At 38.5% G+C, this 15,312-nt stretch overlaps 1 protein-coding gene across 26 annotated transcripts in view; it reads right to left on the bottom strand.

Moving 5' to 3' along the window:
• DTNA (dystrobrevin alpha) overlaps positions 1-15,312 on the bottom strand; it is a 356,943-nt gene that overhangs the window by 55,805 nt on the left and 285,826 nt on the right. For 13 of the 26 annotated variants that reach the window (XM_041746612.1, XM_041746639.1, XM_041746631.1 and 10 more), the window contains 4 exons: positions 14,880-15,046; positions 12,274-12,398; positions 7,618-7,701; positions 5,835-5,930 (listed from right to left, as the gene is read on the bottom strand). In XM_041746612.1, coding sequence (XP_041602546.1) covers positions 5,835-5,930; positions 7,618-7,701; positions 12,274-12,398; positions 14,880-15,046 — 472 coding nt within the window. Of the gene's footprint in view, positions 1-2,432; positions 3,018-5,834; positions 5,931-5,991; positions 6,292-7,617; positions 7,702-12,273; positions 12,399-14,879; positions 15,047-15,312 lie in introns of those variants that run through there. The other 13 variants (XM_041746659.1, XM_041746705.1, XM_041746714.1 and 10 more) reach the window with 3 other exon arrangements.

The following is a 15,312-nucleotide window of genomic DNA, read 5'->3' as shown; positions in this document are numbered from 1 at the left end:
AATAACAAAGATTCTTCCCTTCAAACTTAACTGTTTCCCTGCCTTGTTATCCATTTTTTCCCTCAAATCCCAGAAATTGTGGTGGTATTTGATTCCTTAAATTAAAAGCCTAATAATTATGCAGGCATAACCTCTGGTGCTGAATGTAGAAGAAATAAAGGATTAGTAGAGAAAAAAAAAAACACAAAAGGATCAACTATGAGGATGTGTTTGCTACCAATTACACCAGAGAGGTCTTTGAGGAGGAAGGTGATGTGTCAGCAAAGTCCCTGGAGAGCATTTTGCTACTCGGTCACTGACAAGCACTAGCAAGGGAGGAGTCCTGCTCACTTCAGGAAGGGAACAGTGGCCCAGATTTTCCCTTGGTGGCCTTCTTCTTTTTCTCCCAATTCTTTGGGCCCCCTTTTCCTTCCTCTACTCCACTTGTCTGTCTTTCCTCTCTTCTTCTTCCTTCTTCTTCCCAAATCCTTTCCTCCTTCAGAGGGAAGAGGAGCAGACATTCTATCTGTACACATTTCTTTTCATTTGGTTGTCATTTTCTCTGCCTTGGCCCTTGTCAATGTTGGTTTGAAGAAATCATTTAAGTTCTTTTATGTTCCGTCTGCCTCCCACATGAATTCCTGGGAAAACCAGTTCTTGGAAAAAACGGAAATTACACTCTCTGCATCTATGAGTTTGTGGAAATACACTATTTGCTACAGCTCTTAGTATCTAGTGCCAAGAGCATTTCTGACTTTTGGTACTCCCTGTCCACATAGTTTCTGTACTTCCCAGAACTAGTTTCAAATTCTTTTCCTCATCATTTATTTCTGGGAAGCCAAAAATATGACAATGTATAGAGGAAGCCAAGTTCATGATGAAGACAAGAATGGATCAAAATGAAATATATCAAGAACTTATGGAGTTGACAGGGGAGGCAGTTTTCACTTAAAACTTGGGTCTATAAAGACTCTTCTTTTTAAGATTTTATTTATTCATAGAGACACAGAGAGAGAGAGGCAGAGACACAGGCAGAGGGAGAAGCAGGCCCCACACAGGGAGCCTGAAGTAGGACTCGATCCCGGGTCCCCAGGATCACACCCCAGGCTGCAGGTGGCGCTAAACCGCTGTGCCACTGGGGCTGCCCCTATAAAGACTTTTCATGTTAAGGTATCTTCACTAGATTTTTTTGTGCCTCCTGAGAAGCTTGAAGAAGGAAAGCAAAATGAAAGTCTTTTCTCCTGAGTTGTGAGACAGTAACAATATGTAGTTTATTATCATTTCTTCAAAGCAACATACACTCACGATACTTTATAGAATACATTAAATTTTTAAATTTTCATTTGGTAGCTTGGTCATTTGTGTAGAGAAGTTAGGTGGCATTTCAAATTCGTTGTGGGCTTTGGGATCAGGCACATGAGAACCTAGATTCCTCCCCAAAAATGACACTTCTGCTATGGCAATGTGCCAGAATGCAACAATGGCTTGCACATAACTCCAGCTGTAAAAGCCTCCCCTTCTTCTACATGTTTGTTCTCAAATCAAAATGTGTTCTTCCTTTTACTCTGAAGCTGGGAACTACTTGGGGCTCCTCCTGACCATGTGTGATAAATCTTTTCTAAGTTGATTCCCAGGGAAAAGGAGGGTCATCATCTCTAAAACTGTATGTACACATAGGTTGTTTTCTTACTGATTTTTCCCCACTAGGTCCTTGTCATTGTATAAGTTCATTTCTCTTGCACACATACTAACATTAATGGGTGTGGTGACAGTCACACCCCAGAGGGGATGACAAGGTAAATTTTGAAGTTTATATGTTCTGCTGAAAGAAAGAGGCAGGAAAATATTCCTCTAGATTTTTTTCTTCTAAAAGATTCTCTATGTTTTCATCAATTCTTTTTTAGACCTCTGGAAAATAGCAACTATAAAGATAAATGGTGTTTTCCTAGATTTGTTTTTCACACACACACATACAATGATACAATGGATTCTGGAATGATAGAGCAATTTCAAACCGTCTCATATTTATTTATTTAAAATTCACCCTTGGTTTTGAAGGATGACAACTGACGTTGTATTTTTGCTTAAGTATAAATATTTTGAGGCATTCTAAGGTAATAAAATCACATACAAATGCTCCCTGGATTTTTCTTAAGCCTGAAATATAGTTTTAAAGGCCACTTTTCTTTTACTGTGTTACTATATTAGCTCTGGCCAAATATTTTTTTTTTCTTTTGTTAAACACGAAAATAAAGGATTTAAATAAAAGTCCTGGATGCCGTTTCACAGAGCAACAGTATTATGTAAACAAATTATGTAATGTAAAATAATTATTATTACAATGGTTAAATGGAAAATGATATTTGAATAATGGCAAATTAAAAACATTTTCAGTTTTACTGATTTTAAATAATTTAAGTAATTTTAAACTTGTGTGGTAGTTGAACTGGTAAAGAATGACTTGTAGAGTTGGCTAACTTCTTAAGTAACTAACCGTTAATTGTGAATAAAATTTCGCTTCTCATGTATGTATGTAAACACACATATGTATATATGTAAGTTACACATGTATGTATGTGTGTACATTCACACTTACGAACACATATGTTCACAATATAGATGAACCTATTATATATTCTTTCACATGTGTGCATATATGTATGTATGATATACTGTTTTTACATGTCAAAACTTATTGAATTGCATTTATTTTAATATATTTATTGAATTATATGTCAATTATATCTCCATAAATCTGTTTTTTATTTAATTGCTTCTCACTATAATTAACACAGGCTACTAACAAGGTCACTAAACTAATTTAAAAGCAATGAAGTGTTCACAAATTGAGATAATTTCTGGAAAAATTCTGTCTTCCTTTCCTTTTCTAGATGTCAATATCTGAGATCTGAAACATAAACTATCTGCCACACGCAAATCAGCAAACAAGCATAAAAAACAGCTCAGTATTTCAGGGGGAAAATTAGTTGTCATCAATTCAGGCTGGCATGAAAGCTGAACCATCTTTTAAGCAGGTACTGTGGAGGAAATAATAAGAATTCTTAGGTCATATTTGATTCACTACATTTACTATGTTGTCCCCGAGATATCATCAAGCTGTGTCAGTTGCATTTTTGCCAACAGAGTGTCTAGAAAAGTTTGCTGGGTACAGGGCATGCACAGAGAGCTAAAGAAGTCTAGTAAGAGAATAAAAGTTATTAAAGTGAAGAAGAGAGGTGACTGCAGTTTTAATTATGCACTAACATTTCAGTATAGGAAATACAGTGGTGTGTGAAGACCAGTTTAATTCAAGTTTGAAAAAAACCTAGCATATTAGTGGATCTCTGGGGCTACATGGAATAAAGAATTAACTGCAAAGAGTAATTATTTCAAATTTCATGAAACTTCAGACAACATAACCAGAAAGTGTGAAAAGAGTAGAGAAATCTTCAGGGTGGTTGATTTATAAGTTTATTTTATGATGTTGATTTATAAATTTATCTATTTTTCCTGATGAGAAAGGATGGGCTTTAATCTTAGAAAAAATTAACCATGGAGAAAACATTGGTTTTCAGAAGCCAAGGTTGAATTCAGTACCTCAATTTTATTTCTATTTGCTTTTGATTACCAACACACAAATGGTTAAAATTCAGTCTGAATGAATGTTAAGTCTGATTAAAAATCTGGGTTGTCTGTAAAGAATCTTTGGGTAAGCAACATGTTTGAAAAAACTGAAAAAGACACAGCAAATTAGCTTTTCTGTGGTTGAAAATGCAAACCAATCTACCAACTGACCAACCAACCAGTCAACTAATAAAAAATCTCACAAATGCTGCTCCACCGGGAAGAATCAGGATTTGGAAGAATCATGTTTGGGGTGAGCAATGTGCCCTCTGCATGTGCAATACTGAACCTAATACAGAATTAGCTATTAACCAAATGGCATGGTGAGAAACCAGAAAACAGCATATTAGATTGTGTTTGACACACTCTATGAATCATAAGCAATTTTCTATATTTGGGAGAGTGATAAGATCTGGCTACATGTTATATATAGTAGCAAAGTGATTCCTTTTGTGCATAGTTATGATTTTAGAGGTTGCATTTGTGAAAGCATCTGTAAACCTTTAAGCGATGGTTCTAACCTTGGAGGTAAAAGAAATGTAGCCATTCAAACTTTTACAATGTCCTTATTGTGGTAATGAAGAAGATGGCCATAATTAAAGAAACTTACTTTACATAGGAAAAGACTGGCTAACTTTCTCACATAAATGAAGCTACGATTTTATCAAGCTAATTAAGATTTTGCAAAGGGGGCATGATGCCAACAAAGACAGCAGATAGCAGGGGCACAATGCTAAGAGAGTGAAGGGAAGAAGGGGCCCTTTGGTCAGCCCTTGCAATACTCTGCAGTAACGATAGCCCATCTTTCATAAGCATGGATAATGTTGCTGCCACACCATACGTGGCCCTTGGAGCTCTTTTCTTAGTGGTGATGATAGATTTCTATTGCTCCAGCATTTTTCCCTGTAAATTTATGCATTTATAAGAAAATAATCTAGGTTTAGGGATATGGTTATGATCACAAAAATGAATGAGGTGAATTAGTCCCCGAATTGTGTTCTTTGACCCACGTTGTACCTAGCTGCACACACATGCACACACACATACGAGGACTTTACAAGTTTAATGGAGAGTGCCTTTGAGAATTCCCTCTTTTCTTTTAAGTAAGGGAAAGGTGAATCAAATACATAGCTAGAAGTGCAATAAGAACAGGGCTGCAACAGATGATGGTGGTAACCAGAGCTATATGCTCGTAAATCTGTGTGAGGTAGATTGCTGCGGTGTCAAAGGACTTCAAAGATATGCCCTAGTGCCTTTTGAAGATCAAAGTGGTATGCTTGTAAAGCACTCAAGGTGAGTAATGCCAGGAGTTTGTATCGAGGATTCTGGAGTGGTGATTTCAATTCATCCTCATTCTGCTTTATCTTTCCAAGATCTGTCACAATACAAAAGACCCAAAACTCAGGCTAAATAAAATATCTGTATGCCAAACCTCCCTACTTTCTTAATGCTGCCTTAACACTGACTAGCACCATCAGTTTTAGGTTTTATCAGATTTTTAAAAAGGACAGTTGGGTTTGGGCAGGAGTGAGGACAGAGCTCTAGATCATATTTCTTTGGTTCAGTTCCAATTGTAGGAAGAATAGGACCTTTAATTTATGCCTGCATTTGGCATGATGGGTTTCCATCAATCTGTGTGTATGGGCACGGTCAAGAAATAAACAGTGGGTCACCACCAGCATTGTCAACTGCAAGAAATTAAGGACTGAGAGCATGGAATTGGCTTTGAAATTGCTACTTTAGTAGGAATCAGACTGCCTTACCTGGGGGAAAAGGCGTCCAGGCCTAGTGGGCCAATCAGGCCTAAATTCTCAAGTCTTCTACTACAATGTGGTCCAGTCATGTGACATTGTCTCGGCCTCACCCTGTTACTGCTAAAGATCAATCACTCCAATAGACTCTGATTCATGACTCTAAAAAACCACCATCTGGAGTCTTGCAGATGGTACTAAAGCAAGGAAGAAGCTCCAGCTTGGTACTCTTCATATATATGCATCTCATATACGCTGGTTTGAGGCTGCAAAATCAATGATGTAAGTGGAAAAGAGAGGAAAGAGCTGAGGAGTCCAGCTCAGGTTGAAAATTCTCTACGGAATCTCATGAAGCCCCAGAAGACTTCTATATCTCTACTAAAACATGTAGAAGAGGATTTTAGTGATGGAGGAGGATGACTAGCAGTCTAGCTCTGGAACTACTAGCTACAATTAGTGATTCAGAGCTGGGATACTGACCGTGTGCCTGTGCCGTGGTCAAGCTGATCTACATACAGCTTTATGAGCGAATGCTCCTCAGCCCCAGGGCTGGATGCACTTAGCCCCTCAGGTAACCTGAGGGATGCAAACAAGGAGACCTCATTAAAACCTTCCATGGACAGAGCAAGGCCCACTCAGAGAGGAAAGATGTTCAGTGTACACAGCTTTATTGAGCAGCCCCCTTCAAACAGAAACCAGAGGCAAACCTCCATGGTGATAGCAAGACCCACAAACTTTAAACAACGTTATCTGTGGTTCACAGAGAGCATTCCAAAAGGACTGAAGATGGGGAAAAAAGGGAAATGATCATAGTTTGGGTTACTGGGTACCACACACCCTGGAGGAACCAGAACAGCTCAAAGTATTATAGGAATATTTTAGAGGAGAGGAAGCCATGTTATCCATCTAGACGCATCCACCATAAGCAGGGTCCGAGCTGAAATGATATAAAATGATCTTCAGTAAGGATGGAATCTATCTCTGCTTGACATTTGCAGAATGCACGGTTTCCTAATAAAAGCCCATCTTTCTGAACATCATTGCAAGATCTTTCCTCAATTGAGGTATGGGCCCATGTCCCTTATAGACTTTCCAGTTTGATTTTGTGTCAGAAAAGATGGTTGAATTTGCTGGTGGCTTTGCAAGGAAGTGCTAAAAGGAACATACTGAGGACCTAGACCATGTTATTTCACCCTGGATGTTCTACTGTTCAATTTCACGTCCTCATTTCCACTTGTTACGGACTTGCTTAATTTCTAGGGAGGCAGCACCACATTCTATTTATTATGCTAATTACAATTATGGGGAACTTCTTCATCTCCCACTCCTGCTGATGGGCAAATACAGGAAATCAGGGGACAAAATCAGCAGCGTTATGCATCTCATTGTGGGCAAACCCTCACTCGAACGTACCAGGATACTACAATGAAATTGGTACCCACAAACCTCTCCAGGGGAAAAGACTGATTATGTTCCTTTTATGAAACATGGGGTTGATTTTTTTTTCCTGCTGAAAGGCATCTGAAATCTTATGTTCATTACTCCAATTTTCCTTACCTTTGTTTCTGCTTTCCTGTGGGCCTTCTCTGTGTCTTTATAAGTTTCTGGTACTTTATTTGTGAGATTTGATCAAATGACCAATTTGACCCAGCATCTTTATCAAGAAAGCTCTGAGAGAAGTATTTGGTTCATCTGTTTTTTGTTCACATGGGAGTGGATCTTTGTATAAAAACAGGAGGCATGTACCCACTTTTTAAAAAGTTCTTGTTATTTTCCCTTGAAATCACTGATGTGGGAACTACACTTCCAAGTTTGGCCTTCAGCCTCTAGCCTTAGGAACTCCAGAGTTCACCAAATTATGAGATGAGATTATAAGATGTTTCAGAATGTACCCAATACTTTCCCATTGTATCTTGAAAGTCCAATACTCTCATTTAAGGGGCCATTCCAAGTGCTCTGAAAGTGACTTTCTCAACAACATGGATACATGTGTCTTGGTCATAAAACTTAAACATACCCTATATTCTTAAAATGAGGAGGTTGTAAATGCAAGTTCCCAGAAGTGACATTCATCCCAAAAGCCATCCCAGCCATCTTCAAAAGCATCCAGATGAATGAAAGTGAAAACTTGTGACAGATATTTACAAACTAGTTTCTAACAATAATCTTCCACACCTGGCTTACATTAGAATATTGTTCTTCACACAGAATTAGGGGTCATTACCAAGGAGAGGGCTTATTTCATAATAAGACTGGAACTTACCTCCTGGTAATAAAAGGACTTCCTGAGGAAGGAACAGAGTGGGAGAAGAGGGTGTCATTCATGCTGGTAACAGGTCTGGGAGGCCTAAAACGAAGTACAGTGTGGATGGAAAGTTAAAACAAGTCAAAGTCACAAGTTAAAAACTATCCACCACCTCTCTAGGAAAGGGGATTGGAAGGTCAGAGTTCTATCTTACTCAGGATCAACACAAAGTTTTATATTTTGCCATGAAATTCTTTAAGTATTTTGGGAAGTTACATTTCCTTAAAAATGTGGATTGTTCATGAAACATTAGGAGGAAAATCTCTGGACACTATAGGAATGTTTATCCATGAGCTTTGAGTCTTGGTGTTTCATTGAGTCATATTCTTGAATGGAGCAAGGGCTTTAAGGTAGCTTCAGGTCCACTGTTTTCTAAAAGGAGAACTTCTGAAAAACTGATGATAAGCAGAATCTACATCCTTTTGGAAAGCAGAGGTTTCCTGAGGCTTCAGAAACTTCTCCTGTGCTCCACATGACGATGGCCCTTTCTCAATATACCTGGTCTAGATGGACCCCGTTGTGAAATCATATCATGCCTGATTTGCTCTTTGTTCTATGTGAAGATTCAATCAAGCACTGCAGGATTTATTGGGTTCCTTTTATCTGGATGTTCCATATAATAGGGCACATAGAGTGCACAGCATCTCATAAACTTCTTTTCATAGGATGACAGAAAGAAAATAGGGTTCAGTATTTCTCAGAATCGTGAATGGCCTCAAACTCTGTCTGCATGGGGTCTGTTATTCCCACTCGTATTTTTCATTTTAGCCTGTCATTTTGTCACAATTGCTAATGTCTTAGTTCAGGCAAAATGATCGAGCTAAGACGCATATCTCATCATCAAGTGGTTTTTAGTCTTTTTTTAGGTTCATTGGAATATGTTCCACGAGATGGGATTGAGAGTTCAGAATATGGATAATGAGGCAGGGCATCATTCTGAGTCAGAGGAAATTTTGGTCTCACTATCGTTCTATATTTGAGTTTGACAATGCAGAATTTTTGAACACCAGATATTAATCACAGTAGCCTAAAGAATCTAGTTGTGTTAGCTTGATCAAGAGACAGTTTTAATGGTTTAATATCTACCTTAGGCAACCAAAGTTGGTTTTGGATTCCACAATGCAGAGGTTCTGAAAAAAAGGTAGGCTTTACCCCACTATGTTTATGGGACTGGACACAATGCTCTAAAGGTTTTAAAACGTCAGCACTATATGCAAAAATTCACTGAAAACTTGCTCTCCCAGTAGTTGGTGCTAAACAGTGTTCTAAGATTTTTTATAGACATCATATGAGGTCAAAACAGCAGCTTCAATATTTCATCTACTCTAAACATATTAGTTGACATTCTAAAAACTACCTGAGTGTTTTGCATTACTTGCCTAGGATGTGTCTTTGACACATGAGATTAGTTTAAAACTAATTCTGCCTTGAGCACAACACTTTCACTTTATAAGCAGGAGGCTAATTTTATACAAATGTCCTCTGTGAATTTTGAAGTTAGGCAAATCAGATTTTCAAACAGTAAGAAGAATGAATTGGCTTCATTTTAACTTTGAAACAAGTTGAAACAATCAAGTTGGCCAACATTTCTAGTTTTCTTTTGTCTTTTTCCCCCGCGTGCTCTAGCTCTAGGAAATGAGAAAACAAAAGTGGATCTGGAATGCTTTTTAACTATCCTGCTAAATTTACCCTATAGGATCTTGTCCCTGCAAAGACGAAATTGCAGTTTCTTAGTAAATGGCTTCATGTTTAAGGTTCATTGTGGAAATGTTGAACTTGGAAACACGGGATGAATAGCCTTGGCACCACGTGGCAGCTTTCAAAAGGACTGACTGATGTTCCTATTTCCTCCATAATCAGATGGGAAGTTACTTTATCTAATAATTAGGTCACACTGGGGGTTTTAAACATATTTATTCTTCTGAAAAAGAAATAGCTCCACAAGATAAAGTCACAGGGATCTAGTACAAAATTTTCTTAGTGGACAATACCTTCACAGAGGACATTTTTATGAAATTGGCATTTGTCTGGTGTATGGAGAGTATCTGGCTTAAGGCAGAATTAGTTTTAAACTAGCCTCATGCTACTCACTTGTTTTGTGTCTCATAACCACTTATGATTATACCTCTTTATAGGCACACAGGGAACTATTGAACTACTTACCACGTATCACTTTTGGCAGCGAGAAATTGAATAGAATACAGACTGTTAATCATGGTAAAATTAGCAAGAAATACAACAGGGAAGAACAAATGCCAAAATACCAAAATATCACCACTTAAGTGGCCCTACATACCTATGATAATGTAGAATAGCTAAATGAATGGCATATTTTAAAATTAGAAGCCTGAGCTATCTCCATCCGAAAAACAAAAGAAAAAGGCATGGATATCTGTTCAGGGCAAAAACATCTGAAAAATAAATGAGAGGAAAATGTCTAAAGCTAAAAATAGAAAAAAATTTCTGGTCTAATAGAGATTGGACATTCAGAGTGCAGAGTTTCTTATATGTTATTTTGACAATTCAACATTTCTCACAATTTGCATTTTAAAATTAAGACATTCGCCTGGAAAAAATATACTATCAGTGAGTACAGACCACTATTTTGATTTGAGGACTATTTGGAGAATCTGGTTAAATAAATGGAACTTTTCTCAGAAGAAGGCACATTAGTGTAGAATTTTAAAGGAATCCTGAAACTCTTCATGGAACTTAAATTGTGTAGAGAGTACCCTCAGTTAGTTCAGTGAATAATACAACAGATCAGATTGCCACTATAAAGTTAAAAATTTGTTTCCTCATTAGCCAATTAAATACACATACACACGCGCGCGCGCACACACACACACACACACAGCCGCACACATCAGGCCAGAGTATGACTGGGTACAGGCCCTGGGCTAGGTAATAGTGTGACAGACCATGAAACTGACTTTCATTTTTCACTCTATCTCACTTCCTAATTTTGTCTCCAAGAGGAAGGGGGCCTCCTAATTCTGTGTTCTGCTGCAAAGCTCTTAGGGTCAGAATGTTCACATCTACTCTCTGTTTCCTTACACCCATCAGCTCTGATTGAACATTGTTTTCTGGTGTGAGACTTCTAGCCGGGCTGGCAGGAAGTGATTCCACAGCAGAGTTCAGAGAGCATGGACTTGCTCTCACTTAGTTTTATTCATTTAGTAGCAACTTAGTGACTGTCTCTGGCTCTGGGACAAAGAATTGAGACCTTAATAAGAACAGCTTGTGTGAGGTCATTTTTCGCAAGTGACTGGCCCTTTGGTATATTCCCCAGATTGATTTATCCCTAGTTTCTTTTAAGGCTTATTTTTAGGATCAGAATTTCCAAAAATAAGTTAACCACATTCTACAGAATTGGCTTACATTAGTTTGGATGCTTAGCCCATGCCAGCGACAAAAGCCTCCAGGCTGTGTGTATTGCTGAGGGCAGTAAACCCTCAATGCACACTTGGGAGCAAACCAAACAGAACTCCATAGTAGTAATACAAAGCCAGAGACATGACACAGCACAAATCACTTGATGGTATTTGCTTAGGTCCATCAGAGGAAAGAGTTCTTGCTTTCATATAGGTCTCAGAACCATCATGGCACCCCTAAGAGGTCATGTTCCAAACTGCCTGAAGCAGGAACCAAAGTTTAAACTTTATACTGGTGGACTTCTAACATGGATAGGACTAACCAGCCCACCTCTTGATGTCAACATGCAAACATAGGCCCTGCTGAACTGTGCAAAACAGAAAGCAATTTGTATTGAGGGGGAACCACCTTTTCTAGAGTCTTTCGAAGGTACCTGTGACTACATAATTCCTAATTGGGCACAGAAGCAGATGATAAGCTTGTTTCTTCTTTTGAGCCCAAGATAACACCGAGGAGGAAATACTTTCTTCTGCCTAAGCCTCCCTGCTATCTGGCCACCTGGGCCAGAGAGAGGCTCTAGGGCATAAGGCTTCTGGGAGGTGGAAGGAATGGGTGGGTAGCACTGTTTCCTGGCTCATCTGCCTCTGGCCACCAAAGTCACATATACTTTGGAGAAAGAATTTTTAAAGTCTGTTTATGGATGTTCTGAGGAATTTTACCACCAACCCCTCCTCCTCTTCCACTTTCCCATGTGTGGGTCATGATTCTTCTAAAGTTGTGTCATTTGGGATAAGACAACAATTTTCAGATTTGTTGCTATCTTTAAGATGACTGGCTCTGCAGATAAATGAAACAAAGAGCTTTTATAATTGAGACTCAAAGCACCTATGGTATTAAGGTACAGTGTGCTTTAGTATTTTCTTATTATGGTTAATTTCATTGATCATTAATGTCCAATTGCAAAAACTCTACCAACTTCTGTATTTTATAATGATGCTTCATGAATATTTTCCACCTGTAGGCAAATAACATTAGTGTTACATACTTTACTTGTACATCAAGACAGAAGTACTGCTTATCCATACAATAAAAAAATAATAATCACATTATTTTTACTTTTTTTTAACAATTAAAATTCAAAACTTGGTCCCTGACAACTGATACAAAATTGCCTTTGTATGGATGTGAACATCGGTCAATGAAGAAACATGTCTTTTCATCTGGAAGGCAGATACTCACACAATGTGGGCCAAGTTGAGTGGCTTCTCAGGCTGGTCAGGGAACATGGGGTGCAAGGGTTCACGGCTGGAAGCACAGCTCAGAGACTTGCTTAATGCATTAGTTAGCTTCTTAGCAGGGGATTTCTGGAGAGAAGAAGAAAGGTAGAAGTGATAATAACTAACATTCATGTATGTGACATTTTATGAGATAATTTGCTTTCATAATCATTCATTCATTCATTCATGAAATTGTCTTTGAATATCTACTATAAATTAGAGAGTTTGTTCAATGCTGGGACTAAAGTCCTGGGACAAGCCACCAGAGTACCTGCCTCCTGCTGCTTAGTGCCTGCAAATGCCATGATAAATGGAAGTAGTCATTGTATATGGGACATCTGTGCTGGGACTTAAGGGACCAGCAGGAGTCCTTCTGATAAAAAGTCAGGGGACTGGGAAGGTAATTCCAGATGGAAGAAGAAGAAGAAACCCCATTCTGGAGAGGAAAGCAGAAGGCAGACCTTTGAAGTCCTTCTATGCCACATCAAGGACTGTGGTCTTTATCTCCAATGCAGAAGGAGACAAGAGATTAAATCATAGAGGTGACAGGATCAGTGTGCTTCTAGAAGGATTACTCCTGCTTAAAAACAGAAAATGATTTGGGAGGAGATAGGAGTGGAAGTAAGAAGGTGAGCAGAAGCTTTCACAGATACCCAGGTGCAAGACATTTCAGGTGTGGCTGGAAACACCCAGTTAAAAGTAAAAGTGGAACTTCAATCTAAGTCTTTGGGGTTTAAAATTCATGTTCTTTCCAGAGCATCATGTTATCTCTTTTTCATTTAGACTAGTGGGATGTATGTCTTAACATTCCATAGCCAAATCTATCAAAAATAATCTACCACATATAATAAGTCATTATGCCAACTTTTCTTTTTACGAGAAGCCACTTATAATTTTGTTACTTCCTTTTATGCAGAGAGCCCATAATTGGCAATACAATGAGGTGACTTTTGTACTTTTTAAAAGCTAAGGGTTAGGAGCATTGTTCAAGAAATCCCTCTTGGGCTTTTGCTAGGAGGTATAATTCATAGAACTCCCAAAACACAACCACAAAAACAAACAAACAAACAAACAAACAAACAAACAAAAAAACCACAACCACACAGCTGTTTTTCACCCCCACAAACACTGGAACCTTTTTACCCTCTTGAGAGGTCTTATCCTACTTTGTAAAGACATTGCCCTACCACATAACTTTGAGTACATAACCTTTAAGAAAGAGGCTCTTAAACTGATTTTAGCATTTACATAAAATGATAATTAAAACACACTTAGTCTTCAAACACTAACCCTCCAGAATTTGAACTAGAACAAGTTTGAAAATTGCTAGTATATTGACCATAAGAAAATAAAAGTGTTTTCTCCTATCTTCTGTACTAAATTGTATTTCTTGATCTGTGTTAGTATATCCATGCTCAACAGGTGACATAACCAACAGTGAGAGGTGGCATCTGAACTGGTATAAAGCCCTCAATATACGATGTCTTAGAGAAGAACTGACAGATGCTGAAAAAAATCAATATATTTACACTGAATGCTGATTCCCAATAATAATTCCTAGAAAGAACCTTCTGAATTAAAATGCATTTTCTGAAGATCTCCTTTTTTTTTTTTTTTTTAAGAAAAAGAGCAGTTACTCTGTAAGTAAAGTCTATAGGTTAATTGAAACACATAAAATATAGAAAAAAAAACCCCATAATAAAAAGTTTGCCTTTTCTTGTTTAAGAACTACTCCAAGAGTGGTTGGCAGGCCTAATGATACATCCCACAAAACCCAATCCATACATACAGCAATGCTTTCTTTTTTCTTTCTTTCTTTCTTTTTTTTTTTTTTTTTTTACAGCAATGCTTTCACAGAAGCACAAGAACAACATCTTTGAGCTGATCTTTGAGGATTTGATCTTTGGGTGTAACTGAGACACATTAGCCAACTAAACTGCTTGAACCCCAAGCTCAGGGAGTCAAATTCCTCCCACACATCTATCACGTGGACAGACACTCACAGGTCACCTCTGACAAGCTGGTTCTTCATAGTTTCCAAAAAGATGATTTGTTAATAGAGCCACAACCTCCCCACCTCCACAAAACTAAAATGGAACAACACGACGAAGCCCACAGGCTCACACATCATTCCTTTTCTGCTCTAGTCATGCACTTAACAGAACTCCAGAATCTAAGAAAAAAAGCAACTAACAATACATTTTAAGCAATTCCCACAAACGAAACAAAACAAAACTTGGAGAGAATCTTAACTGACTTTGAAAATGAGATTATGTCCCAAAGGTGCTTGTTTGGTTGTTGGCTAAACCAGGTCTGAATTCCAAGCAGTAACGGAGTGGGAGTCTTCCCATACTTGAAGTCTTAGGAAGCTGCACTGGGTTCAGATACAGCATCTAAGACACCCCAGTAAAGTCAGGGTGGGGGGTGGTGAGGGGAGAGGGCAAGGAAGGCATGCTAGCGGAGAAGTTAGGTTTGCCCCTGGATTCTCCCACCATCCTTGCTGTTCTGTTACGTTCTGAGTGGCACTCACACATCCAAGTGTAAAGGGTTGCCTGGACCTGGCCTTACCCATGATGTGTACTCTTTCATTTGGTGCTGGTTGCTATGGGAACCGCCGGCATGTCCCCTCCAGAAGCAGTCTTGACAGAGCTGGTAATTGTGACACTGTTGGCATCGGTAGCGGAATCCCATCATACTCTCACTGTGGCAGTAAGAACATTCAACCGGATGGAAGACTAAGGGGGAATGAAATGGAGAAAAAAAAAATGAGAAAAATACAAGCATGAGCCAGAATAAGGAAACCTACAGTCTATCAGGAGGTTTTCTGCTGGGTGCCATGATTTCAGATGATAGTCAATTTTGGCCGAGAGAAGCATCATGTTTATTCCTGGACTCTCACTACCCCTTTAAAGCATGTGTGTGGAGATGGAGGAAGTGAAAAGGGATGGAGGATAGGTCTTCTTTTAACTACAAATTTCTCTTTCCACTTCCATCTCTTACA

The sequence above is a fragment of the Vulpes lagopus genome, chromosome 1 (genome assembly GCF_018345385.1).
Source record: "Vulpes lagopus strain Blue_001 chromosome 1, ASM1834538v1, whole genome shotgun sequence".
Lineage (NCBI taxonomy): Eukaryota > Metazoa > Chordata > Mammalia > Carnivora > Canidae > Vulpes > Vulpes lagopus.
This window is presented reverse-complemented; position numbering and strand designations above follow the sequence as displayed.